The 24,928-nt window shown below is 60.3% G+C and overlaps 1 protein-coding gene across 3 annotated transcripts; it reads left to right on the top strand.

Moving 5' to 3' along the window:
- The first annotated feature begins 317 nt into the window (after positions 1 to 317).
- L1CAM (L1 cell adhesion molecule) lies at positions 318 to 23,842 on the top strand. Of its 3 annotated transcripts, XM_061408978.1 has the most exons (28): positions 318 to 413; positions 9,529 to 9,724; positions 12,355 to 12,369; positions 12,897 to 13,002; positions 13,184 to 13,386; positions 14,364 to 14,486; positions 14,611 to 14,781; positions 15,214 to 15,325; positions 15,485 to 15,669; positions 15,811 to 15,942; positions 16,047 to 16,190; positions 16,779 to 16,890; positions 17,020 to 17,186; positions 17,298 to 17,454; positions 17,648 to 17,772; positions 17,904 to 18,014; positions 18,159 to 18,356; positions 18,540 to 18,610; positions 18,745 to 18,967; positions 19,547 to 19,662; positions 19,865 to 20,066; positions 20,166 to 20,288; positions 20,384 to 20,557; positions 20,646 to 20,765; positions 20,872 to 21,027; positions 21,603 to 21,737; positions 21,930 to 22,002; positions 22,511 to 23,842. In XM_061408978.1, the coding sequence occupies exons 2-28, from the start codon at positions 9,649 to 9,651 to the stop codon at positions 22,740 to 22,742; spliced, it is 3,762 nt and encodes a 1,253-aa protein (XP_061264962.1). In that variant the 5' UTR covers positions 318 to 413; positions 9,529 to 9,648; the 3' UTR covers positions 22,743 to 23,842. The 3 variants fall into 3 exon arrangements, with proteins under 3 accessions (XP_061264962.1, XP_061264963.1, XP_061264961.1); XM_061408979.1 differs by lacking the exon at positions 12,355 to 12,369; XM_061408977.1 differs by lacking the exons at positions 318 to 413; positions 9,529 to 9,724; positions 12,355 to 12,369 and having other exon boundaries at positions 12,394 to 13,002.
- Positions 23,843 to 24,928: the final 1,086 nt, after the last annotated feature.

The following is a 24,928-nucleotide window of genomic DNA, read 5'->3' as shown; positions in this document are numbered from 1 at the left end:
CGAGACTCCTGCCCGGGGCCTCCACTGCGGAGCGGATGCCCGGCTGCGGGGCGCCGCCGGGCCAGGGACTCCAGGGCTACGGGTGCGGGTCCGGCGGGACCCGGCGGCCGGGATGCCACTGAGCTCCCGAGGGGGGTCACCGGGGTTCCCCGGCCTGCGCCGGCCTCGGTCGCCGGGTCCCGCTGGGACGAGGGGCACGACGGGGCGGGGCGGGCGGCGGGAAGGTGATCTCACTGCCCCCGCCCCCACGTCCCCCGCCCTCCCCGCGCGCACGCCCGCCCCGCCCCGCCCCCGCCCCCGCCCCGCAGCCGCGGCCGCCGCAGCATCAGCATCGCAGTCTCGCTCCGGCGGCGGGTCCGAGGCCGGCGCGTGTGGAGGCTGGGCGGGCAGCCCGAGCGGCGGCCGCAGCGCAGGTAAGGCGGCCAGGCCAGCCCTCGCGCACGGGCCGCGCGGGCAGCGCCCCGAGCCTCCTGTCCCGGCCCTGCCCTGGGGGGTTGGAGGGGTGAGCGGATGGGCGAGAGCGGGGAGCCCCACCCGGACCAGCCCGCAACCACCAGCGGAGCGGCCAGAGCCCCACCCAGGCCGGGCGCTCGGCTCCGGGCCCCGCGGAGCGCAGCGGGGCAGGGAAGGAGCATCCCCGACAGGTGAAGACTACCTGGGCGGTACCCCCAGTGCCGTCTCTCCGGGGGGAGTCGGGCAGGGTCGGTGCGGGCCGATGGGGGGCCGAAGTTGGCACGTCTCGCCGGGTGTGCGTGCGCGGGTGAGAAGGCGAGAGGGGTGAGACCCAGGGACCCCCACCCAGGCGTCCCCATCAGCCGCCGTGGGGTGTGGCCCTGGGCGTGGCTGCCCCCTTTCCCCGTTCAGGATCCTGTTTGGTGGAACATTCAGCTGCCCCGTGTGCTTTCGAGGCAGGTTGGACTCGGCCGCCCCTGGGAGGGGAGGGAACTGGGCTGGGCGCTGCCCGACTCTCCGCCCCAAGGTAGGAGAGGGGGGCTTTGTTCTCCTGCTTTCTAAACCTCAACCTGGCCTCTCCAGGGTTCTCCTCCCACCTTGTGCCATGACCAGTCTCCTGCCCTGGAGCCCGCAGGTTCTGCGGGCTCTCGGGACCCAAACAGGAAACCCCGAGTGAGGTGGGCCTGGGCACCCACTAGGGTGCCGCTGGGCGCATGGATGTAGACTGTGGCCCATCAGGTGGGGGGGGGTTGCAGGAAGGGGGGGCCGCGTTGGTCTGGTCGTGACTCGGCCCTGCCCACTGCAGGGCTTGCACCCATGGCTGTCTTCCTTCTGGCTGGCTGGTTATGGGAGGAGACGGCGATTCCTCTTGCCCTTTCCTAGGGTACATTTTCGGAGACTCTTGGTTGGCAGGCCCAGGGCCATCCGGTCCCCCCAAGATGTGGGGGGCCTGACACCCTCTTCCATGGAGGTACCCTACTTCAGTTAACTCCACCCAGAGAGCAGGGGCTTCTGGGCAACTGGGTGCCATCTCTGCTGACTCACGTGGCCCTGAGGGTGAATAAGCCAGTCACCCTTCCCTCCCATGAAGTGCCCCGAGTCCCACCTTCCTGGTCCCCTGTGGGGTGGCTGGGGTGGGGTGGGAGGCCTCTTGCCTCTGACCAACGCCTTGCTGCAGGTGATGGAGCTCAGCCCGGCCTGGCCAATCACAGGGCCTCCATGCAACACCCACAGGTGCACCCACGGGCTCCTTAGCTCTCGTGGGGGGCTCTTGGCTAATCTATGGCCACATGGCAAGTCCTTATCAGTGCTGAGGCTGCGACACCCCTCCGCCTGACGTTTGTCTTTGCTACATCCTTTCTTTTCATGTGTGTGTCTCTTTCTCTTCACGTGTGTGTGTGTGTGATCCCCAAAGTAATACATCTTATTGTGGTAGGCTTGAAATATACAAAAAATAGAACAAAAGAAATTAGGGATCTTTGGGGATCTGATCACAGAGAGAGACCCCCGCTCAGCACACCCCAGCCTCAGTCTCCCTGCTTGGCTACAAACCACTCCCAAAAGGCTCCTCCCCCAGCACCCAGCCCCCTGCCACCGGGCAGTTGGGAGCTCCTCCCAGCTCAGGAGCTCTGGGGCCCATGGGGCGCACATTCATTCATGGGGCAGCATGCCCTGCCAGGTGCCGGCCTGAACCAGGCTCAGGCCCGCCCATGGAAAAGCCAGGGACACACTGGACCCGCACCTTCTTTGTCTCCAGATGGGTTTTCTGTTTTTCTTTGTGACTCCCTGCAGGGTAAGAGGAGGCAAGAATTGAGGCAAGGCCTTGTCCCGGGCCTACTCCAGTGGGCAGACGTGCCCAGGCTGTGTGCTCCTGTCAGCCTCCTCCTGTGCTGGGGTGGGTAGCTTCCATGGCATGCACTTGGGCGAGGCCAGCTGGGGAGGCGCCCCTGTGCCACACCCGCCATTCCATGGCCCAGCGATGCAGGCCCCTCTGCCCTTTCCCTTCTGAATCGTGGCGTTCTTGGCTGTCACGTGGGGTTTGGACCCCTTCATCTACAAGGTCCTTTTCAAGGCAGACGGTCCCTGGTGCCCCTCTCGATAGACAGAATGTCTCCTGGGGCACTCTTTCTGTCCAGGGGGCAGGCAGCCTTGCCGTACCTGGCCTGGCGAGCCAGGGCGAAGGTGCGATGGAAGCCTTTCTCCAACCCCTTCTTGGGGGTGAAACAGGAGTGGGTGGGAGCAGCTTCCCAGCGGGTGCTCTGGGTTGAGCAGGGGCCTGTTCTGGGGGAGAACAGAATAACGGGGCCCACATCCCTCTTCCACCGGGCCCCCCCCACATGGCATCAGTGGCCATCCAGAGCACCACCCACCCAGGGCTGTGCCCCACCCTGGGATGTGGACCGTGAGGGAGAGAGAGGATCTGAATCCCTGCTCTAGGGTCCCAGGTGGGCTGCTGGCTTGGCCCTGTCCCTCCTCCCCTAATTAGGAAGGCTGGGTTGAGGTCCCTGGGTGGGGCCTTACCTCCCCCGTCTTACCTCCCCCGTCTTTCTCCCTCCTGCTAGCTCTGACCTGGCCATTCCTGGATGCTCCCCCGCCCCCCGCCCCGTACCCTGTTCTCAGCTGTCTCTTTATACCCTCGCCCCCCACCTGTCAGCTTCCTCCTCCCTCTGCTTGCTTCCTGCCCCCTCACTGTGGGGGGGGGGCATTCCACTGTCCCCCTCTCTTCAGTCCCCAGGCGCCCTTGTCCCTTGTCCCTTGTCTCCCAATTTCCCCTTTTGTCTGTCTCCCCTCTCAGCGTGACCACCTCCCAGCCCGGTCCACTGGGTTGGGCCCCGGCCTCCCATGGAGCTTTGTCTGACCTGCAGGGTGGCCGGGGTGGGGGGTGGGGACGCCTGGTGGCCACCAGCAGAAGACTGGGGGCAATCAGCAAAGGCCAGCCCACCTTCTCCCCAGACATCAACAGGATCTTTGTGGCTTCCTAGAGGCTGTGGTCTGAAAGCGGGAGGGGCCGGGAGGGTGGTGAGTTCCTCTGCAGGGGGAGGGTCTGGATGGACTGCTGGTCTTTCCAGAAGCTTTTCTTTGTCCAGTGCCCCCCACCCAAGGCCTGGGCCTATGCCCCCACCCCCCACCGTGTTCTCCCCAGGTCACAGAGCTGGGGGAGGGGGTCACAGACCCTGCCTCTCCCCTGCCACGGGGCAGTCCCTGCCAGCCTCTGGCCCTCAACTTAGCGGGGCCAACGGGGACAACCTCCGGTTGAGAGGAGCAGGAGGGCTGTGGTGTCCTAGGCCTGGCCCTTCCTGCCCTTCTGGTGTGTCCCAGGAGCCAGGCTTTGCTCAGAAGTGTTCAGAGCCAGGTAGCTGGTCTGGAGGTTTGCACCGGGCAGCTTTGTGTGTGTGTGTGTGTGTGTGTGTGTGTGTGTGTGTGTGTGTGTGTGCAGCTTCCCCATATTCCTATTTGCATGCGTGGGCATTAGCCATCTCATTACACGTGTGCAATTGTGTGTGTGTGCGTGTGCTTGGGAGAGCGTATGCACACAGATTGTCCTGTACCCGCGTGGATCCTGTGCTAGGAAGGGGCGGGGCTGATGCTGGTGGTGGCTTCGGAGGAGGCTGTGTGTGTGTGTGTGTGTGTGTGTTTCCCTGCGCCCCTGTGCTGCAGAGGCTTCCTGCTGGGGGGCGGGGTGCCCTCTGGCCCCTCCCCTGGCCGCCTGCATTCATGCCTTAGGAATGCTGAGGCCCAGGGGACAACAGAGCCTCCATTGTCCATCTCCAGGCTTCCGGTGCCCCCTCTGCCCTTTAACCCTTTGGAACAGGGAGCCCTGAGGCAACCAGAGGGGCCTGGCTGTGTCTGAGCTGTTTCCAGGAGGCCCCTTCTCGCTTGGGCCAGTTGTCCCGGGGCCAGTGGGGCTGTGCAGCTCCGGGTGGGCCTTGGGCCGGGCCCCTCCTGCCTCTCCTGTTGGCTGGGCACCTTTCCTCTCCCACAGGACCTGCCACCTTCTCTCCTCTGGGGTCCTGGAGTGGATATATGTCGCCCCTTCTTGCCCGGTCCCTGAAGCCCCCAGCCCCCTCTGGTGCCAGGTTCATTTCTCAGGATGGGGGCTTGCGATCTTATTCTGAGCCCACTTTCCAGACCCAGAGGGAGGGCTTAGAGGGGATGAGGGGCCCCATTTTAGGCCGTGGGCATCAGTTTTCCCAACTGGTCACACACCCTGGGAACCTCCCTGCTGCCCAGGAAGGGAGTCCCTGCTGCCCCTAAGCTGTATCTGGAGAGAGGGGCCCTCTAGGTAGCCAGGTCTTTGTGAGGGGGGCCCTGGAGCCTTTGGTTTACAGAAAGGGGTCAGAGCATCCCAAGGTTCTGCATGGCCAGGGAGAGAGGAGCCAGAAACCAAGAACTGTCTGCCTTCTCTTGTGCAGAGTCCTGGGGAGGGCAGCGGGGAAGGGGGTTGAGGGGTAGGGTGGTTTCTGCTTTGTGCTGAGATGGGATGTGGGTCACCTTCTACTTCCGCGTGGCCCGCTCCCAAGAGTTCCCTCCCAGTTGCCCGCATTTGCCTGCCATCTGCCTAGCAAATAGGCCCTTCCCCAGGGGGCAGGCCGGCTTGGAGCGCATCCCTGTCCAGACCCCTGACCCTCTGCAAATGCAGGCAGGTGCACGCACAAAGATGCCTGAGAGGCCCAGAGGCGAGCTGACCCCCCCGGAGTTGTCTTTGGAGGCTTTGGGGGCCCCCACGCCATCTAGAACCCCATACCTGGTGAGCATGGTGCTCCGGTTCTCTGAGCCTCAGTTTCCTCAATGTATACAATGGAGATAATGATAGTACTGCTCCCCCAGGGTCATTTTCAGGATTCAATGAGTGATGCATGTAAGGGTATTTAGAAGTGTCCCTGGCTTGTGGGACGTGCTAGCCACAAATTCAGTTAATAAAATAGGAAAGGGGGAAATGTCTGACTGCCTTTGGGGAGATTCCCCCCTCTTCCTTTCTCAGTGGAGACCGTCCACTCTCCCCTCTCTCCCACAAAGAGTTAACCTTTGCCCCACCCCTTCCTTACCCTGTAAGGAGAATGGTCCATTACAGGTGAGCTGGTGTTGCCTTGGAGACCGCAGCCTTGAAGGGGCTGAGGGTGTGCTCTCCCTGAGAGTGGGGCGAGGCTGGGATCACCGAGGACTCAGCAGCTTCCTCTAAGACTTCCAGCCGCCCCCACACCCCCACCCTCCACCTCAGTACCTGTGAGGGCTCCCACCCAGGAGCCTCTTTTCTGTAGTATCTAAATTACCCATTAGGCTGCGGCAAGCTTTCCTCCCTTCTTCCCCCATCTTTGCCAGTGGAGCGAGCTGGCTCCCATCTCCATGGAAACCCGCCAGCCATAGCCTGGTGGGGAGGGCGAGGAGGAGCCTTAAAGAAACACAGTGCCTGGGGTGGAGGTGACACACACCCCACCCCATTTGTATACCCATCGACAGCCTGGAAGATTCCCCACCAGCCCTGCTGAGCAGACAGCCCAGGTGTAGGTGCCCCCAAGCACCCCTTCAGGCCTACCAGATCATGGCCCTGGCACTGCCACTCTGGACTATCTTATATACCCAGGCTGAGCCCCCAGCCCTGCCCCCTGCTCAGAACAGACCAGCAGGGGCACCTTCCTGTGGCAGGAGCATTTCTGTCCGTTGGGAAGGGCCCGGGAGGAGGCCAGCCAGGAGATTCCCAGGGTGTGTGCAAGGAGAAAAGCAGCCCTCCCAGATCCCAACCTGGCTTCACAGCCTCCCAAGTGTGCCCGCCCCCCCCACACACCGCCCCGCCCTGTCCCCATTTAGAGGATGGAGGCTGGAGGAGAGGACTGGCCTGAGGATTCAGGGTGTGGCAGGGTGGGGCTCCTCCAGGGTCTCACTGAGGTACTCCCTGCTGGCTCTTGCATCTCAGAGCCTGCCACACCCTATCTCCCTCCCTGCCTGCCCCTCCTCTTGAGTTTGCAGGAGGCCTCATGGAGGAGGGGTACTCAGCCTGCCCTGGTCTCTCCTCCCCCAGTGTGCGGGCACTCACTGTTGAGCTGGCCCATGGACGCACGGGCACCCCCTCTGCCCGGGGGCGGCTCACTGTGTGCCAGCAGAAATCTTGGAGCGAGGTCCTCTGAGTACTTGTCCCTCCTCCCTTGTGGGACTCCCCACCTGCTTCCTAAGGGTCTGCCAGCAGCGGCTTGTTTCGTCTGTAACCGCCCCCCATCCTACGGCCACAAGTGGTCAGGGCCCTGCTGCTCTGTATCTGTTGTTGCAGGCTTTGTTTGTCTCTGCCTTCTGTTGGTCTCTCCACCATCCAGTCTGCCCTCCGAGCCCAAGAAGCCCCATTCCTGTGATTCGGGTCCATCTCTCCCTCTGTGGCCCTTTCCTGGCACACCCCTGTCTACAAGGATGTGGAAGAGGTGCCCCTGGGCTTGCACACACTCACACATACACTCAAGCACGCACGCACATACACACCCCTCACTCATCTTGCTCTTTTGGCCATTTCTCATCAGTTGCTTTTTGCTTTTTGTCTTGTCCTTTGTGCTCCTCACCCTTCTCCTCCCTTTCCCCGCTGTCCAGGTCTCTGTTTCTGGGTTTCTCCACATGGGTTACTGTGGTGGTCCAGCATCTGTCTTTGTCTCCCATTCCCTGCCCCCCGACCCCCCCAAGCCCTCCTGCTCTGTCTCTCCTGTTCCCTCCTGCCTCTTTCTCGCCCTGTCTGTCACCCTTCAGTCTTCCTCAGCCTGCCCCCCCTCAGCGGCCCCCACCCCGCCTTTGCAGACGTGGCCTTGGCTCCATCTGTACACCAGCTTGTGGAACACTCCCCCGCCTCCTTTGCCCCTGGAGGTGCTGATGGGGGGTGGGGGGCCTGCTGTGCTGACAACCTGAGCTGCTTGCTCTGTAATTGCCTGAGGAATGGGGAGAGATCAGAGACCCAGCCACAGCTGTCAGGGGCCTCCCCACCTTCTGGCTCCTGCCCAGGCTCCAAGGGCCTGGGAAGGTGGTGAGCTGGGTGGCAAAGACCAGGAGACTAAAAGAGTTTGAATGTGAGACTGCGGGGTGTCAGGATGGGGCAGTAAGTGGAGCCCACAGGGATTGGGGCTATCCTGTATCCCCTGCATATACACCAGGGTACACATGCCAAACCCCATTCTGGGGACAAGCAGCCATCCTCTTTCCAGCAAAAGGGAATGCTCCAGCCTCACAGCCCAGAAGGACAGCCTTGGAGATTCTTGCTTGTCTCCCTTCCCTCCCCCTCTGAAGACCAGAGCACTCAGAGCTCCCAAGGCAGCTGTTTGATTGCCTGCCCTCTGATCTGAGTCTCCTACTGCTTCCTACAGGCCTTGAAGCTGAGGCCAAGGTCGCGTGAGGCCCACCCGGCTTGCGTTGACTTGGTGGACTGCCTCCTTTCTGGGACCCAGCTTGGCTCTTGCCCTGGGGAAGTGACCAGGCCATTGCCACTTACTCTCCTGGTCACTCTCTCGGCCATCAGCCTGTCCACGTTGACCCACCTGGGTGCTTCCTTCCCCGCCTCCCCCTCCAGCTTTGGGTCTGGGAGTCTGAGAGCTCTAGGCTGGCAGCTATTCGCTACTGTCTATTTTGCCTGCTGGGTCCCAGGGCAGTCTGCTGAATTCACCATACTTCTCAGGTCACCTTCCACAAAACCAAGCTGTGGCTTCTGGCTGCCTCCTGATTGACTGAGTCTGGATGTCTTGGCATAGCATTCCAGGCCTCCACACCCACTGCTGCTGCCTTCTGAATGAGGCTGGTCCCCATGTTGATCAGGTCCTGGCTGGGAGGGAGTTTGCCTGGGATGGACTTGGTGAGCTCAGGCATCACATCCAAGCTCCAGCCCTGAAGCTCTCGGTCACTTTTACTATTGTCTCTTTCTCACACCTCTTCCTGTTTGGGGGTCACAACTCTCTGTCTTCTTGGAAGTGCCCTGGGGAAGTGACCAGGCCATTCTTCTCGTTGTTGGCAGAGAAGCACCCTCCACTGGGCCCTCGGTCACTGGGCCTTCTGGCATGCAGAGGTGGCCTGTGCATATAGCTGATAGACTTGGGCTTGGGGTGGACACATCTATCAGTTGAGCCCTGAAGACTCAGAAAAAAAATCCAGAAGGTAGGCCTGCCAGACACTCTAGATGTAAGAAATGCTGTCCCAGAGCTTTCCCTGAGCCCTGCTCTGAGCCTGGCTTGGAGTATCTGGAAGGGGGGAGGCCACAGTTGCCTCTGTTGGCCCCCTAGGAGCCCAAGGGACAGCTGAGAGGTGCTTTCCTCCTTGACTCCCTCCTGCCACTTCTTGAGGGCAGGCTTCCTTTCCCCTTCTTTCTTCTTTTTCCCTCAACCTGTTCAATGAAATGCAGACTTCTTGGTTCCCTTCCCTTCTTGCCGTGTTCCCACTTCCCTAGTCTCCCTGTCCCCTACCAGGTTTTTAGGCCTGAACAGCACCCAAGGACCAGTTGGTTCCAAAACCCCCAGCAATGAGACTGTGACGAGGGTTCTTCTCTACATATGTGTGTGTGCATGCTGTGTGTGCGCACAGAGATAGCAGACAGGAGTCATCCCCCAGAGACACAGATGCGCAGGAGCACACACCCATACTTCTGTGTGCCTGCAGTCATACACACACCCATTCATGAGTGCCTCCTGGTTGCAGAGAAGAGGGACATGTCCTCCTGTGTGTACGCACATAGTCACACAGCTACTGCACACCCAAATCCACACTCATGCCCACAGGCACCTGCTTATGGGCCCTTGAGTCACACATCGGGAGGATGGGCACAGAGCAGCCTGTGGCATGCCCAGGGGAGCGGATGGGGCAACAAGTTGGTTGTGCTGGGGAGGTAGCTGGTGGAGGAGGCACAGCCAGTAGGAAGGGAATGAAATGCGAACTGGAGGCCCAGCTTCTCCTGGTCTCTTCCAGGTTTTCTTCTCCAAAATGGGGGGGTTGGGGGAGGGAAGAGTGGAGGGGGCGGGGCTGGGGGCGGGGCCAGGAGCCCAGGCTCGCCCAGATGTTAGTCACTAACATCCGTCCGTTTTCTCTCCTCCCTCACCTTGCCCTTCCCCTCCTTCCCTCTCGCAGTGCCCTCACCCCCGGCTCCCTCCCACAGCCACCCACCAGCCACCCTTCCCTCCGGCCGGAGCTTGAGCCAAGCCCGGCCGGCTTTGCCGGCAAAGCCGAGCTGCCGGCGCCGCCGGGAAGATGGCCGTGGCGCTGTGGTACTTGTGGCCTCTCCTCCTCTGCAGCCCTTGCGTGCTCATCCAGATCCCTGAGGAATGTGAGTAATTGGAGGGCGCCGCGGCGCCTCCCTTCCCCGCCACACTGGGCTTTTCTTTATTTTCTGCCTCCTCACCTTCTCTGGGTTCCAGACCCCCCGACCTTCACTCCCTGGGGGCCCGGAGTGCGCAAGAGGTACCCGGACTTTGGATCCCCCTGTAAAGGACCGGGTGGAAGACTCGGGCTGTCTCAGTACCACGGACAGGGACCAGAGACGCGGGAGGGCGGGTGCTGTTTCAGCACCACGGACAGCAGGCCTGACGCCTGACCCGCCCCCTCAGGCCTCAGTGTCGGCCCCAACCCGCCAAGGATGGGGCAAGCGCGAGAATGTCCTCAGCTAGCTAGACCAAGCCTCGCTCTGGCTTCTGACTTGGGTAATCCTATATGGGGCCCTTGGTAGCCCTTTCCATGAACTGAGACAGGAAAAGACCCCTTGCAAAGATCCAGCAGCCTTCTGGATCCTTAAAATGTGATGTGTAGTTACTTAGTGGGGGATTGGGGGTGGGGCTGTTGGAGTAATCCCTTCGAGGGGGGTTTCTGGGGAGGGTGGCTACAGGGCTGTGACTGAACGTGAGTATTTGTGTATGCTTTTGAGCTGGACAGACTATGTAATTTGTCTGGATATATTTTTAGATGTGTATGGTGTGATACATTGACTAAGTGGGGATATTCCAAGTGTGATTTTGATGTCCTGTGTAGGTAAGTTTGTGAGTCACTCTAACCACTACTTACTGGTCAAATTTGTGAAGCTCTGTAGGTATTTGACTGTTGACATTGATTGTACTAGTGAGTCATACGGGCCTGTGAGTACCTGTCTGTGTGTGGACCGTATGTTACTGTGATGGTGTTTTCTCCTGAGTGTGAGCAGGAGATATAAACACACTGCTATAAGCGGCTTTGGGGCTTGTGTGAGGGACAGTTGACATGGTAGCATTTGTGTATCTTAAATCTGCTCCTTGTTCACTCCAGTCCCCTCCCCCCTCACCTTTCCGCCTTTGTCTCTGAGCCTGCACCGGTTGGAGGCCAGCATCACTGAGAGATGAGCTGTGCGCTGAGGCTGGGGGAGACTGTCCAAGCCAGGAATGGGTCAGGGGCTGAGGGAGGTGACCGTGACCGGCCCCTGACATTGAGGGGTCCTGAGGGTTTGCAGGAGGTGGGGAGGGTCTGATGGGAAGAAAGGTTGGGGCTGTCTCCCTAGATATACACATGGAGCTCTGTGCAGTCACACCCGAAACCCTACCCTAGCTGCAGAGGCACACAGATCAGCCACCTATATCCAGCCAGGCACAGAGACCCCCCAAGAGGACACACGGGGGCACACAGGCACACACAAGTGAGAGGTTGAGATACAAAGGAACACAGCCATCCACACGAACACAGGAGCAGGTAGGCCACACAGAGTCATACAGTAAACACAGGCAGGCACTCACAGCCTTCCAAAATACTCTGGCCAGACACATCCGTATAGAGGCACATGGGTGGATACTCACAACGTCACTGCAGCACTGCCTGGGGTGTGCCCACATGTGCCCAGACTCATACTTTGGCACATTCCCACACATGTGCTCGTCTGCCTCCCCCTTCATCTCTCCCCAGTGACTTTCAGGCCTTACCCTGCTATACCTGTGTGCAGAGGGGTGTCGGAGACCCACGGCAGGTCTAAGGGGGCCCTGGGCACTGGCTGGCACTTGTTACTGACCCTGATGCAACGTGGCGAGCAGCCTGGTACCTCCCAGTTGGAAGCTCTCCTCCAGCTCTCTCCCTCCCCGGCCCCTCCAGGCCCCTTTGTCTCCTTCCCTGCTTGCCCCATCCTGTGGTCCCTCTCACTGTCTCTGCCTCTTGGGCTGCCTTCACTGGCCCCTCCCAAGCGCAGAACCCTCTTTGCAGTGTTCCCAGGGAGCCCCGTCCTCTCTCCTGGGGGCCCCTACCCTGAGGTCTTCCACAGAAACAAAAGCTTTCAGAGGCAGCCCACTGCTGTCAGCCACCCCAGCCAGTGCTCTGCTGAAGCCTGCTGGCACTGGGGGCAGAAGCCCCGGCCTCAGCTCCAGGGAGCTCGGTGGCAGGCTGGGAGGAAGAAAGGGGAGAAATTGAGGCCTGGCGCCGGGCCGGCAGGCCCTAGAAACTCAGATTCAGCAGGGCCTTGGGGAGGATTTGGAAGGGAGGGGGCCGCTGGGCCCAGGTAATTGAAAACACTGAGCTGTGCTAATTGGATTAGGAGGGATATGAGCTGGAGCAGGGGAGTGTTCCCGGGCTGCTGTAGGCGGGCTGTCTGCCTCTCTGGCTTCCAAGGTATCCTGGGTGGAGGGCGGGGGGTCAGTTCTGCAGACCCTGCCAGGAGGAGGCAAGGATCTGGCCACAGTGCAGTCTTTGTTAAAGTCATGGATTTCTTTCTCCCTGCCCGCTAGAGCTGAGGCCTACTGGTCCTGGCCATTGCCCCACCCCAGAACTGGCGATCAGGCTGTGTCCTGGAGGTCTTGACCTGCCATAGCTGTAGCGTGGCATGTGTCCCCTTCTTACAGCCTCTCCCAGCCTCCCCCTCCCCCAGGGTTGTCTGTACTTCTTTCTGCCTAAGCCATGGGGCGACTTGTCAGCCTTTTTCTCATTCTGTCCCTTGCTGCATGGATCTCTCAGATGAAGGACACCATGGTAAGTTGGGGGGAGGGTGGAAATGTTTCCCAGGAGGCCCTGTATGCCTTGTGCCTCATGCAAGCTGCAGTCTTTTCTGCTTCCTGGGTCCTGTGGCACCTGGTGGCGGGGGGAAGGGGGGCGGCTTTGTTCTGTCTCCAGCAGGTGGGTTTCCTCCCTGGCTTTCCACTTGTCTCTGGTGGTCCACCCTTCCCTCTGGTCCTCCTCTCTCCCCGTGAGGGGTTTGCCCTCGTTGGTGCTTCTGCCTTTGGCTTCCCCTGTCTCTCTTTTCTTTCTTTCACATGCTTTGTCTTTCTGTTTGGCTTCTTCTCTCTCTTCTGGTTTCTTTCTCTGTGACTTTTGGTGCCATCTTCTCTCTGTTCTGGTCCCTTCCACCTTTGCCCAGCTGCTTTGGGCTCAACTTGCTCCTCCCCGCCCCACCACCCAATGGCCATGCGGCCTGTCAGGCTCCAGACCTGGCTTCTGTCCCCATGGGACAAGGGTGAGGGCCGAAGTGCTCACTATGTCTGTCCCCCCTCCTGCCCCAGTGATGGAACCCCCCATCATCACGGAGCAGTCTCCCCGGCGTGTGGTCATCTTCCCCACAGATGACGTCAGCCTCAAGTGTGAGGCCAGCGGCAAACCCGAAGTGCAGTGAGTGACCGTCACCCTCTAAGCCCTGGGGCTGACCACTGACTTGACCCCCCAGCCCTTGTGGTCCCCAGGGCCTTCCCCCTCCTGGGCATCCCTCACCAGCCAGGGTCGTCGCCCTGGCCCAGCCCCTGGCCTGGCTGCCCGGCTTCAGGGCTCCTCTGAGCCTTTTTCTGCCCCACAGGTTTCGCTGGACTCGGGATGGCATCCTCTTCAAACCCAGAGAGGAACTGGGCATGATCGTGAACCAGGTGCCCCATTCTGGCTCCTTCAGCATCACGGGCAACAGCAGCAACTTTGCCCAGAGCTTCCAGGGCACCTATCGCTGCTTTGCCAGCAACAAGCTGGGCACCGCCATGTCCCACGAGATCCAGCTCATGGCCGAGGGTGCGAGGCACTGCAGGGACCAGGGAGGGTCTGGGGCATGTGAGCGGGTCCCCAAACGGATCTGCCGAGCGTGTGTGAGGCTCCAACCCGAGAGCTGACCTCTCTCAGCTGATTATTAAGAGTGCCAAGGGACCGGGCACCCTGCTGGCCCGCAGCCACCTCTTGCCTCCTCCCCCTGTTCTTTTGCCACTCTTTCTGGTCAGCTCCATCCCCCCTTCCCTCTCTTCTGTGCTTTTCCCTTCTTGGCCTTGGGGCTTGCTGCCTGGGGAGTGCCCTGGGAGGGCTTGTTGACTGAATGTGGGCAGGACTGAGCCTGTCTGAGCCTGGGCTTCAGCTTCTACCCCATCCACCCCTCAGTTGCTGTCTGCTCTCCACTTCCCTCCAGTCATCTCCTCCCATGTCCCCTCCATCAGTGTGTCTCCTCTCCCCTCCGTTGTGCACCTCTCACCTGACCTCTCTGGCTTCCCTTCTTACTGCTGTCTGCCTCTGTCTTTATCTGTGTCGCCCTCTCCCTGGGGTTTCCCCCCCCCAAGCATTCCATCCTCCTCCATGAGCTTTCCGCCTTCTGAGCTTGCACTCATCTCCTCTGCTCTGCCCCTCCAGTTACCTTGGGAACCGTTGCCATGGTTTCTGTGTCAGGATGATGGAAGGGGCTATGACTCCAGCATCCCACCACGGCTCCCCTCCCCCCATCACTGCACCTCAGCCTTCCCCCACCCGCCCTCATCCCTTCCTCCTGGTGGGAGCTAAGAGTTGTAGAGAGTTAACCCTTCACGGCCATCTGGCCTCCAGCCCATCTCATCTGCATGCTGCGCTGGTCTCAGCCTTGAGCCCAGAGAGGATCCAGAGTCTCTGCCTCCCTCATGTCCTGGCTCGCCAACCTGTGCCCTCGGGTAGCCCTCCTCCTCTCCCCCTGCCCTGCCTTCTCCAGGAAGAGACTGGAAAATCCATGGGGCCGGCCTCTCTGTCCCTTCCAGGTACCCCCAAGTGGCCAAAGGAGACAGTGAAACCTGTTGAGGTCGAGGAAGGGGAGTCGGTGATTCTCCCTTGCCACCCGCCCCCCAGTGCAGAGCCACTCCGGATCTACTGGATGAACAGCAGTGGGTGCCCATGAGGGGCTGCTGCCAGGGGCAAGGGACGGGTCAGTGGGTGTATGTTCCGGGGGAGGGCTCCTGACCTCTGACCTCTGCCTCCTTCCTTCCCGCCCCCCCACCCTGCCCACAGAGATCTTGCACATCAAACAGGATGAGCGGGTGACCATGGGCCAGAATGGCAACCTCTACTTTGCTAATGTGCTCACCTCGGACAACCACTCAGACTACATCTGTCACGCCCACTTCCCTGGCACCCGAACCATCATTCAAAAGGAACCCATTGACCTCCGGGTCAAAGCGAGTGAGTTCCAAAGTCTCTGATACACTGCCCTACTCTTCTCCTACCCTCATGGTGCATCCCATCAGTCTTCTTCAAAGACAGCGTGGCCCACACACCTTCCCTGGGTGGTGAGGGCAGAGATAGGGCCCTCTCTTTAAGAAGAGGAGGATGGAGAAGGAAATGGCAACTCACTCCAGTATTCTTGCCTGGAAAAGTCCATGGACAGAGGAGCCTGGTGGGCTGCAGTCTATGGGGTTACATGACTGAGCATGTGTGCATGAGGGTGGAGGGAGATGGGTTGGTAGCAATAAACTGGTAGAACTAAAAAAAAAAAAGAAGATGAAACTGAGCCTCGGAGGGCTCCCTGGGGTGTCCAGAGTCACCCAGCCTGGGAACTTAGTGCGTCAGAGCTGGGGAAGAGTGCGCCATGCTGCCCGCCCTGTCTCCTCACAGCCAACAGCATGATGGACAGAAAACCACACTTGCTCTTCCCCACCAATTCCAGCAGCCACCTGGTGGCCCTGCAGGGGCAGCCCTTGATCTTGGAGTGCATAGCTGAGGGCTTGTGAGTCTGGGTCCCCTGGGAGGGGAGGGGCAGGGGGTGGAGCCTCTGCCGTGGGGCGGAGCATGGGTGGAGCCTCTGCTGTGGGGCAGGGCTGAGCAGCCCGGTCCTCTCTCCCCTCTGCTGTCTCCCTTGGCCTCTGTGCTTGGTGGCCCCGGGCAGCCCCACGCCCACCATCAAGTGGCTGCGCCCAAGCGGCCCCATGCCAGCCGACCGGGTCACCTACCAGAACCACAACAAGACGCTGCAGTTGCTGAACGTGGGTGAGGAGGACGACGGCGAGTACCGCTGCCTGGCTGAGAACTCGCTGGGCAGCGACCGCCACGCCTACTACGTCACCGTGGAGGGTATGGCGCCACTGCGGGCATTCAGGCAGCCAGAATGCCATGCCCACGGTCACGGGGGGTGGTGAGGGTGGGCAGAGTCAGGGCCAGCCTGAGAGCTGGTCACCCGCTGTGAGCTCATATCAGTTCTTCCCTTCCTGGCAGCTGCACCATACTGGCTACACAAGCCCCAGAGCCATCTGTACGGGCCAGGGGAGACTGCCCGCCTAGACTGTCAAGTGCAGGGCAGGCCCCAACCGGAGGTCACCTGGAGAATCAATGGGATCCCTGTGGAGGGTAAGCAGGGCTTTGAGCAGGGATGGGGAGCGAGGCTGGGGGGCCCTGGGGATAGTGACTCACTGCCCTGCCCTGGGCCCATGGCCCACCTGCCATCTGCTCAGAGCTGGGCAAGGACCAGAAATACCGGATCCACCATGGAGCCCTGGTCCTGAGCAATCTGCAGCCCAGTGACACTATGGTGACCCAGTGTGAGGCCCGCAACCGCCACGGGCTCCTGCTGGCCAATGCCTACATCTATGTTGTGGGTGAGTGTCAGCCACCTTGCCTTATAGCCCCCTGGCCCGTCCCTGAAGTCCTGCCCCGGGCAAGGCCACCAGGCCAACTCAGCCACCAGCTGGTCTGTGTGCTGTGGCTGCCCTGCTCCTGTCTGGAGCCTTCCCCATGTCTCCCGCCCATCCTGCCAACAGTGGGGCAGGGTCTTACTGGTATTTCCAGACGAAAAAGCAGCCTCTGAGCGTGGTCCCCGAGCAGAGGCTCACCCTGGCCAGGATGCTTCTGTCCCCAAGCCTCAGGGAAGGTGGGCTTGGGGAGACCCAGAGAGCTTTCAGGAAGAGGCAGGCTGTCTGTGGGGGGGGCGGGGAGCCTCACATAATTGATAGGATATTGGAGACTGAGACAAGAGGCTGAGAGAGGCTCAGCCTGGCAGGGGCCATAGGGAAGCAAGATGGGCAGGGCTCATGGGGGCCTGGTGGAGTCACTGTCAGCTTCCAGAGACTGCCAGCTCTCCTGGGAGAAGCTGCCCTGGTGATCCCTGCATCTGCCTGCTGACTGCATGTGGGCGCTCGCCCGGCCCTGAGTTCGGCCCTGTGTCCCATTGACTGCTCCTCGCTCAGAGCTGCCAGCCAAGATCCTGACCCCAGACAATGAGACATACATGGCAGTCCAGGGCAGCACCGCCTACCTTCTGTGCAAGGCCTTCGGAGCCCCTGTGCCCAGCGTCCAGTGGTGCGTGCTCTGACCCTGGTGGCAGGGGGTGGGGGGCACCTGGAAGCCATCTTCCAGCCCAGGCAACCAAGGAGGGCCAGGGGTCCCAGCCCACTGGGGTCTGAGCAAGGCCTGCCTTGCTTGTGCCAGGCTGGACAGGGAAGGAAAGACAGTGCTGCAGGACGAGCGCTTCTTCCCCTACACCAACGGGACCCTGGGCATCCGAGACCTCCAGACCAATGACACTGGGCACTACTTCTGCCAGGCTGCCAACGACCAAAGCAACGTGACCATTGTGGCTAACCTGCAGGTCAAAGGTCCGATGCCCCTCCCTGCTGCTGCTGATTGTGGCCAGCAGCCCCTCCCTGAGGGAGGGTCAGGGTCTCTGGGGGACCCTGGCATGACCTTCTTCTCGTCCTCATCCCCAGATGCCACTCGGATCATGCAGGGGCCCCGCAGTGCAATCGAGAAGAGAGGCTCCCGAGTGATGTTCACATGCCAGGCCTCCTTTGACCCCTCCCTGCAGCACAGCACCACCTGGCGCAGGGATGCTCTCGACCTGCAGGAGTTGGGGGACAGTGACAAGTGCGGGCCCAGCCCCAACCTGGGCTTGGTGGAGGGAGGGGGCAAAGGGGGGGTAAAGCAGGATGCCCAGACCCCCTGGCCTCATATGTCGGGGCAGGGGCGTGACCTGCTGTTGAGTGGAAGAACCTGGAAGGAGAGGGAGGAGGGAGGAGTAGCTAGGACAAGTGTGCCCCCACTCCCCACCCCCCACCAGGTACTTCATAGAAGACGAGCGCTTGGTCATCCACAGCCTGGACTACAGTGACCAGGGCAACTACAGCTGCGTGGCCAGCACCAAGCTGGACGTGGTGGAGAGCCGGGCAGAGCTGCTGGTGGTCGGTGAGTCCCCAGAGGGTATCCGCCTCGTGGTACAGAGGCGAGCGAGACGCAAGAGCCCAGGCATCCGTCGCAGGGGGAGTGGGCCAGCTGGGTCATGAGTGGGCCCGAGATCCAGCTCCTGTGGCCCCCAGGGAGCCCCGGACCTGTGCCCCAGCTGGAGCTGTCTGATCACCACCTGCTGAAGCAGAGCCAGGTGCGCCTGTCTTGGAGCCCAGCTGATGACCATAACGCCCCCATTGAGAGTAAGAAGACAGCAGCATGGCACTCTGTTTGCCCTCCCTTCTGGCTCCCTGTCCCTTCCTCTGGGAGAGCCAGACTTTGCACGACCCCCCCCTCCCCTACTCACCACCCACCGATGACTCCACTGCTGGTTCACTTCTTGGCAGAGTATGACATTGAATTTGAGGACAAGGAGATGGCACCCGAGAAGTGGTACAGCCTGGGCAAGGTGCCCGGAAACCAGACCTCCACCACCCTCAAGCTGTCGCCTTATGTCCACTATACCTTTCGAGTCACTGCCATCAACAAATATGGCCCTGGGGAGCCCAGCCCGGACTCTGAGACTGTGGTCACGCCGGAGGCAGGTGAGCACCAGGGAAAGTCAGGAAAAGGGATGGTGCCCAAGCTCCCTTGCTGCCAGGGGTTCCCCTGGGGCAGCGACTGCCTCCTGACATCCAGGGTTACAATAGGTCATTTCTTCCTTGGTCTTCTGCCTTCATGGCCTTGGTGGGCGCCCACAGTGTTGATGTGTCTACATTACTTTGCAGCCCCAGAGAAGAACCCCGTGGACGTGAAGGGGGAAGGAAATGAGACCAACAACATGGTCATCACTTGGAAGGTGAGGATCCTGGGCCGAGCTCACCCCTGGACCTCAGATCAGGACTCAGGGGTTTGCTATCCCCCCAAAGTACTGGCTGTCCTAAGGACCGGGGACCTTGACCACCCAGCTTCTTTTCTGCTCTCCCCCTCCAGCCGCTGCGGTGGATGGACTGGAATGCCCCCCAGGTTCAGTATCGAGTGCAGTGGCGCCCCCAGAAGATGCAGGGGGCCTGGCAGGAACAGATCGTCAGTGACCCCTTCCTGGTGGTGTCCAATACATCTACCTTTGTGCCGTATGAGATCAAAGTCCAGACCGTCAACAGCCAGGGCAAGGGCCCTGAGCCCCAGATCACCATCGGCTACTCTGGAGAGGACTGTGAGTATTGGGCTGGCCCTGCCCATACCCGGGGGGTGGGGTGGAGCCCACATGTGCCTCCCTGGCCCACTCTCCGCCACTGACTCAGGGATCCAGCCCGGTGCCAGCTCCTGCCTCTTAATACAGTGCATTCCCTAAGAGTAAGGCTATTTGCTTACGTAACCAAAAAGCTGTCTTGCAAATCCAGAAAGACAGTGACCATCCATAAGTTGGTATCTATAACTTAACTGTCTGTTTTGATAGTAGCCAATATCCCCAGTGTGGGGCCCAAGACTGTCTTTCCCGCAGTCCATGGTCCAAGTCAGAATCTCCTGCATGGCATCCACTTATCCTGCTTCTTCCCTTGCCTCCAATCTAGAACATGACCAAATGTTCAGTTTGATTATGCAGTCAAGATCTTTTCTAATTCCTCTGTCACATAGTTACTATTTCCTCTCTCTTCGGGGAGAGACTCTGAGACTATGTAAACGCCCTTGCTCATTAAACTGCCCACCTGTTACATTGCATCCAAATCCATTTTCCCACTCTGGGTGGGCAGAGTCCTGGGCTGGCCTCATCCATGTCACTGGCCCTTTGCAGACCCCCAGGCAAGCCCTCTGCTGGAACCCGTCAAGGCCCTCAATTCAAGCACTGTGCTGGTCAGGTGGCAGTCTGTGGACCCAGCCCAGGTCAAAGGCCACCTCCGGGGATACAATGTAAGAGTCCATCACATGGGGGCTGGGGAGATCCCTGGGGTGATGGGTGGGGTGACCAGGAGTGATAGGACTGGGCCTGGGTTTCTGCCAGTTGCTCCCTTGGGAGGGCCATGGGGAACACGCACCCCACACTCCACCCCACCCCGACCCGGGTCACTGCCAGACCCTTTCTGTCCTTCCGGGGTCTCCTGTCTACCTGCAGGTGACGTACTGGTGGGAAGGCAGTCAGAGGAAGCACAACAAGAGGCACGTCCACAAAGGCCACGTGGTGGTGCCAGCCAATGCCACCAGCACCATCCTGGGAGGCCTGCGGCCCTATAGCTCCTACTGGGTAGAGGTTCAGGCCTTTAACGGGAGGGGACTGGGGCCCGCCAGTGGGATGACCTTCAACACCCCTGAGGGAGGTGAGCTCTGTGCCCTGCACCCCTACCTCCACACCCCCTGTCCCTTCCTACATGGGGTGACTGGGGCGAGGACTTGCCACTGGTCTCTGTGCCCCACAGTGCCTGGACACCCTGAGGCATTGCACCTGGAGTGCCAGTCAGATACCAGCCTGCTGCTGCACTGGCAGCCTCCGCTCAGCCATAATGGTGTGCTCACGGGCTACGTGCTCTCCTACCAACCTTGTACGTGTGTCATGGACCCGGCCAGGGGGTGGAGGGGGGAGCCGGGGAGGGGGCTGCACTGGGGGCCGAAGCCCACCGCTCACCTGTCCTTGCAGTGAATGACGGGAGCAAGGAGCAGTTGTCCTTTGACCTCCCGGACCCTGAGCTGCGGACACACAACCTGACCAACCTCAGCCCCCGCCTGCGGTACCGATTCCAGCTGCAGGCCACCACGAGGGAGGGCCCGGGGGAGGCGATCGTACGGGAAGGAGGCACCATGGCCTTGTCCGGTGAGCTGGCGTGGGCTCCGAGCAGGCGGCAAGGGCAGGCCAGGGGGCGGCCTCCAGGTCCCATGACCCTTCTTCTCTCCATTGCCAGGGATGCCGGACTTTGGCAACATCTCCGCCATGGCTGGCGAGAATTACAGTGTGGTCTCCTGGGTCCCCAAAGAGGGCCAGTGCAACTTCGGGTTCCAGATCTGGTTCAAAGCCCTGGGGGGTGAGCCTCAAATGGGGGTTCAGGGCCCAGAGGGGCTGGGGCTGGCATGGACCCAGGGTGCTGCCAGGCCCTCCCTGCTCAGTCGAATTGCCCTCACCCACTACAGACGAGAAGCTGGTGGCTCGTCTCCCACCGCAGTACGTCAGCTACAACCAGAGCTCCTACACACAGTGGGACCTGCAGCCTGACACCGACTATGAGATCCAGCTGCTCAAGGAGCAGGTGCTCCTGCACCAGATGGCAGTGAAGACCAACGGCACCGGTGCGGGGGCTGCGGGCAGGCTTAGTCAGCTTCCCTCCATCCCTGAGCTGCCCACGGCCCCGCCAGAACCTCTGTGCCCCTAGGCTTGTAATGGAGAAAAGTCCAGGTCCCTGAAAAGAGCCCTTTTTTTTTTTCACATCCTCCACTGGTCCTGTTGCCAGGGAAGCCATTTCTACTGAAGCTCTTCCTCCCTGTTCCCCCAGAGGGACCCCGACTTTCCCCTCCCCATCAGCTCGCCCCTCCCCCGGGCTGTCTGAAGTCCTCAGATGTCCTCAGCTGCTCCTGTGCAGTCCCTGGTGTGGGGGGTCCCTGATGTGGGGATCCCTGGCAGGGGGGTCCCTGGTGTGGGGGATCTCTGGAATTTGGGTCCCTGGCGTGGGGGGGTCCCTGGTGTTGGGGGGTTGGCAGGGTTGGGGGTTGGCAGGGGATGGAGCCAGAGGCTTGGAGGGAGGTCCTTGACCAAGGCTGGGGACTGACAGGGTGGGCTCGGGTCCTGCAACTGCAGTGTCCCTGGGGGCCCTCCGCATTCAACCCTGGACTTGGCCTCAGTCTCCTGCCTCCTCTCCCCTCCGCAGGCCGAGTGAGGCTGCCTCCCGCTGGCTTTGCCACTGAAGGCTGGTTCATCGGCTTCATCAGTGCCATCGTTGTCCTGCTTCTTGTCTTACTCATCCTGTGCTTCATTAAGCGCAGCAAGGGTGGCAAGTACTCGGGTACATCCTGGCTGTGGCCCCCCCCCTTAGTCCCTGAGCCCGGGCAGGACAACATGGGCACACTGCGGGTGGCGGGCAGGTAGCCCGAGGGGAGCTGTCAGTGTTGAGCATGTGAAGGACCAGGCCCATGTGCCTGGAGCCAGGCTGGATGATGGGGCAGGGTGAGCAGCTGGGCCTGCTCTGTGTCTGCAGTGAAGGACAAGGAGGACACCCAGGTGGACTCAGAGGCCCGGCCCATGAAGGACGAAACCTTCGGCGAGTACAGGTGAGCTGGGGGTGGAGCCCATGCCCCCGGGCCACCCAGTTGTGCGCTTTTCGTGTGTGACTGCATCTCTCTGTCTCTCCTTTGTGCTGCGGGGGTGATGGCAGGTCCCTGGAGAGGTAAGGCTGGGCTGTCACGCTTTGGGGGCAGGGACCCTCCTGTGGGTGATTTGTGCCAGGCCTGTACACTCCCCATGCCTCCTGATCCTATAGTTCCCTGGTTCAGGGACCAGCCAACAATGCTGACACTCAGCTCCCAAGCCTCCCTGTCCCTGTCTCTGGGGACGGGCTGGACTGGCACCCCTCCTCAGCCCATCCGGAGATGGGAGCCCCAACACCCCCAGGGTGCAGGCATGTAAGCTGCACGTGTCTGGAGTGAAGGCCTTGTCCCCAGTGTGCTCAGAACACACGGAAGTGGGGCAAACCTGGGCCTTCCGTCTCAGGCCAGCGGCTGCCTGCTCCTGCTGGCTACCGCTGGGCCACCTCCCATGGTCCCCGCCCTCCCCTTGCAGTGACAATGAGGAGAAGGCCTTTGGTAGCAGCCAGCCATCACTCAACGGAGACATCAAGCCCCTGGGCAGCGATGACAGCCTGGCAGACTACGGAGGCAGCGTGGACGTCCAGTTCAATGAGGATGGCTCCTTCATCGGCCAGTACAGTGGCAAGAAGGAGAAGGAGGTGGCAGGGGGCAATGACAGCTCCGGGGCCACATCCCCCATCAACCCCGCCGGGACCCTGGAGTAGCAGGGTCCAGCCAGGCCAGGCAGAGCACCACCCAGGGCCAGGCCACGGGGCTATCAGAGATCACCATGATGGCCCAGCCCAAGGCCTGTGCTGGGTCCCTGACCCTGGGACTGAGGCCCGTCCTTCTCTCCAGTGAGTTCGGGGGCCGAGGAGGGGATCTCGCTGCCTCAACGCCCTCTTCTGACTCCCCAGTCCCCACTTGATTGCCAAAACCCAGCTGCTCTGCTTCTTGGGCACACACTGCTTTTTCACTCCAGCTCGGGGGCCACTCACATGCCAGGAGTCTTCAGGTGCTGCCTCACCGGCCTTTGGGCAGGGCGAGGCTGTGGTTGAGGCGAGGAGGCAGGCACAGCTGTGGAGGGGGTCTCCCAAGGACCAGGGTTGGCACCTCCAGCCCCAGCCACTCGTTGGCCAGTAGGACTGGGACAGGGGACTGAAGTCGGTGTCCCCGCTGTCTGCCCCATCTTCTCAGCCATCTCTGCTCCAACTGGGATGGGAACTGAACAAGCTGGCCACGGGTACAGAGGGGGCCATCTGAACAGACCAGAGTCCCCCCACCACTGCCTGTGTCAACTTGGCCCACCCCACCCTGCAGCTGGCTTTCAGGAGTTCCAGACACATGCTGCCTTCGGTGCCCACCAGAAAACATCCAAGTGGGCTCCGCTGTCCCTGCCCAGGCCCACCTCCTCCCCCGGCCCCAGGACCCCTTAGCAACCCACCCCCCCAACCCCAGTCTGAACTTGTTCAGCCCCTTGCTCAGCGATCCCCCCCAGCGCCCCGCCTTGGAAATGTAAATACACCACGACTTTGCAAGTTTGTGCCCTCGCCCTTTCCCCATATGCCACTAGTGTGTAGGCAGATGTCTGAGTCTGTAGGTGGTTTCTAGGTTTTCTAGCAATTAGCTTTGATGATCCCATCCCAGGAAAAAAGAAAAACAGACAAAAAAAAAAAAAAAAGGAAAGATCAGTTCTCCCAGCAGCCACCATCGCCCTGAATGCCTTTGCTTGGTCTGTCGATGAGCCCTTTACAAAAAAAAAGTATATATATATATGTACATAAATATCAGAATTATAAAAGGCAAATAAAAACCTGGAAACAAAGAGGCGCTCTTGTCATTTTACCCAGCACTGGGTCCCACACTGTGGTTCCACCTGGCCTGTTCCCCTTACCCTGCTGGCCTTCCAGGGGCGATCTGGGCTCTCAGCCACAGTTGGGCACCTTGTTCCTGAAGCTTCAGGCCCTGAGGGGTAGAGCACCCTGGGCTGCCTGGCCCTCTCAGGCAGTAAAAACCCCCCTCAAATGAATGACAGAAACTTCAAGTGGACCCGCTGGGACAGACGGCCAGCCAGTCCTGCGGATCTGTGTCGGTTTGCCCAACTCCCATATTCAGCGGAGGTCTTGGTGTCTGTCCTCTTTAGCTGAGTCACTACAAAACACCAGTAGAAGGCATCTTTGCCCCCGTTCTCACCATCAAATCTACCCCCTCCACCCCAGCCCCAGCCTGGAACCCTCAGTGAAGTGAGCTGAAATCTGAGGTCACCCTTTCTACCTAGGTACCAGGTCCCACCCCACTGTGGCTCATCAAGGATCATTCTCCTGCTGTATCTTCCTTGTCTTCTCTGCATCTCTCATTTTTGGCTCCTGTTGACTAGTTCTGGGGGCAAACATGCAGTAACCACCTTTCATCCGTAAAAACACCAGTGAGTAACACCACACACCTCTGCAGCTCTTGCCCTGCTATTCTGCTCCTATTGATGGATCACCCCTCAAGACTTGTCTACCCTAATCATCCCCTCTTAAATCTCCACCTAAAACAGCATCTGCTTCTTGGCCCCAAGACGTGTCTTCTTGTTCTTACATAACAATAGAATGTCTTCACTGAGCTGAAGATGCATTTCCCAGACTCCTTTGCACCTAGGTGGGGCCACTGGGATGGAAGCACGGGGCTGTGCCCTGAAAGAAGCACAGTGTGTCTTTCCCTGCCTGGCTCCATCTCCTGGCCAGCCTGGGAGAGTGGAAGTTGGCTGTTGACGATGACAGAGCAGCAACATAGAAAAAGCCCAGGGTCCTGATGAGATGCAGCTGCCATGTCAACCCTGGGCTGCCTTTCTGGATGGTTAAAAAAAAACTTACAGACTTTGTTTTCTAGAACACTTTTAGGTTTACAGAAACATTGAGTGGTGAGT

This window comes from Bos javanicus, chromosome X, assembly GCF_032452875.1.
Source record: "Bos javanicus breed banteng chromosome X, ARS-OSU_banteng_1.0, whole genome shotgun sequence".
NCBI classification, from domain to species: Eukaryota; Metazoa; Chordata; class Mammalia; order Artiodactyla; family Bovidae; genus Bos; species Bos javanicus.
The sequence above is the reverse complement of the archived record's forward strand: the minus strand, read 5'-3'. Positions and strand labels throughout refer to the sequence as shown.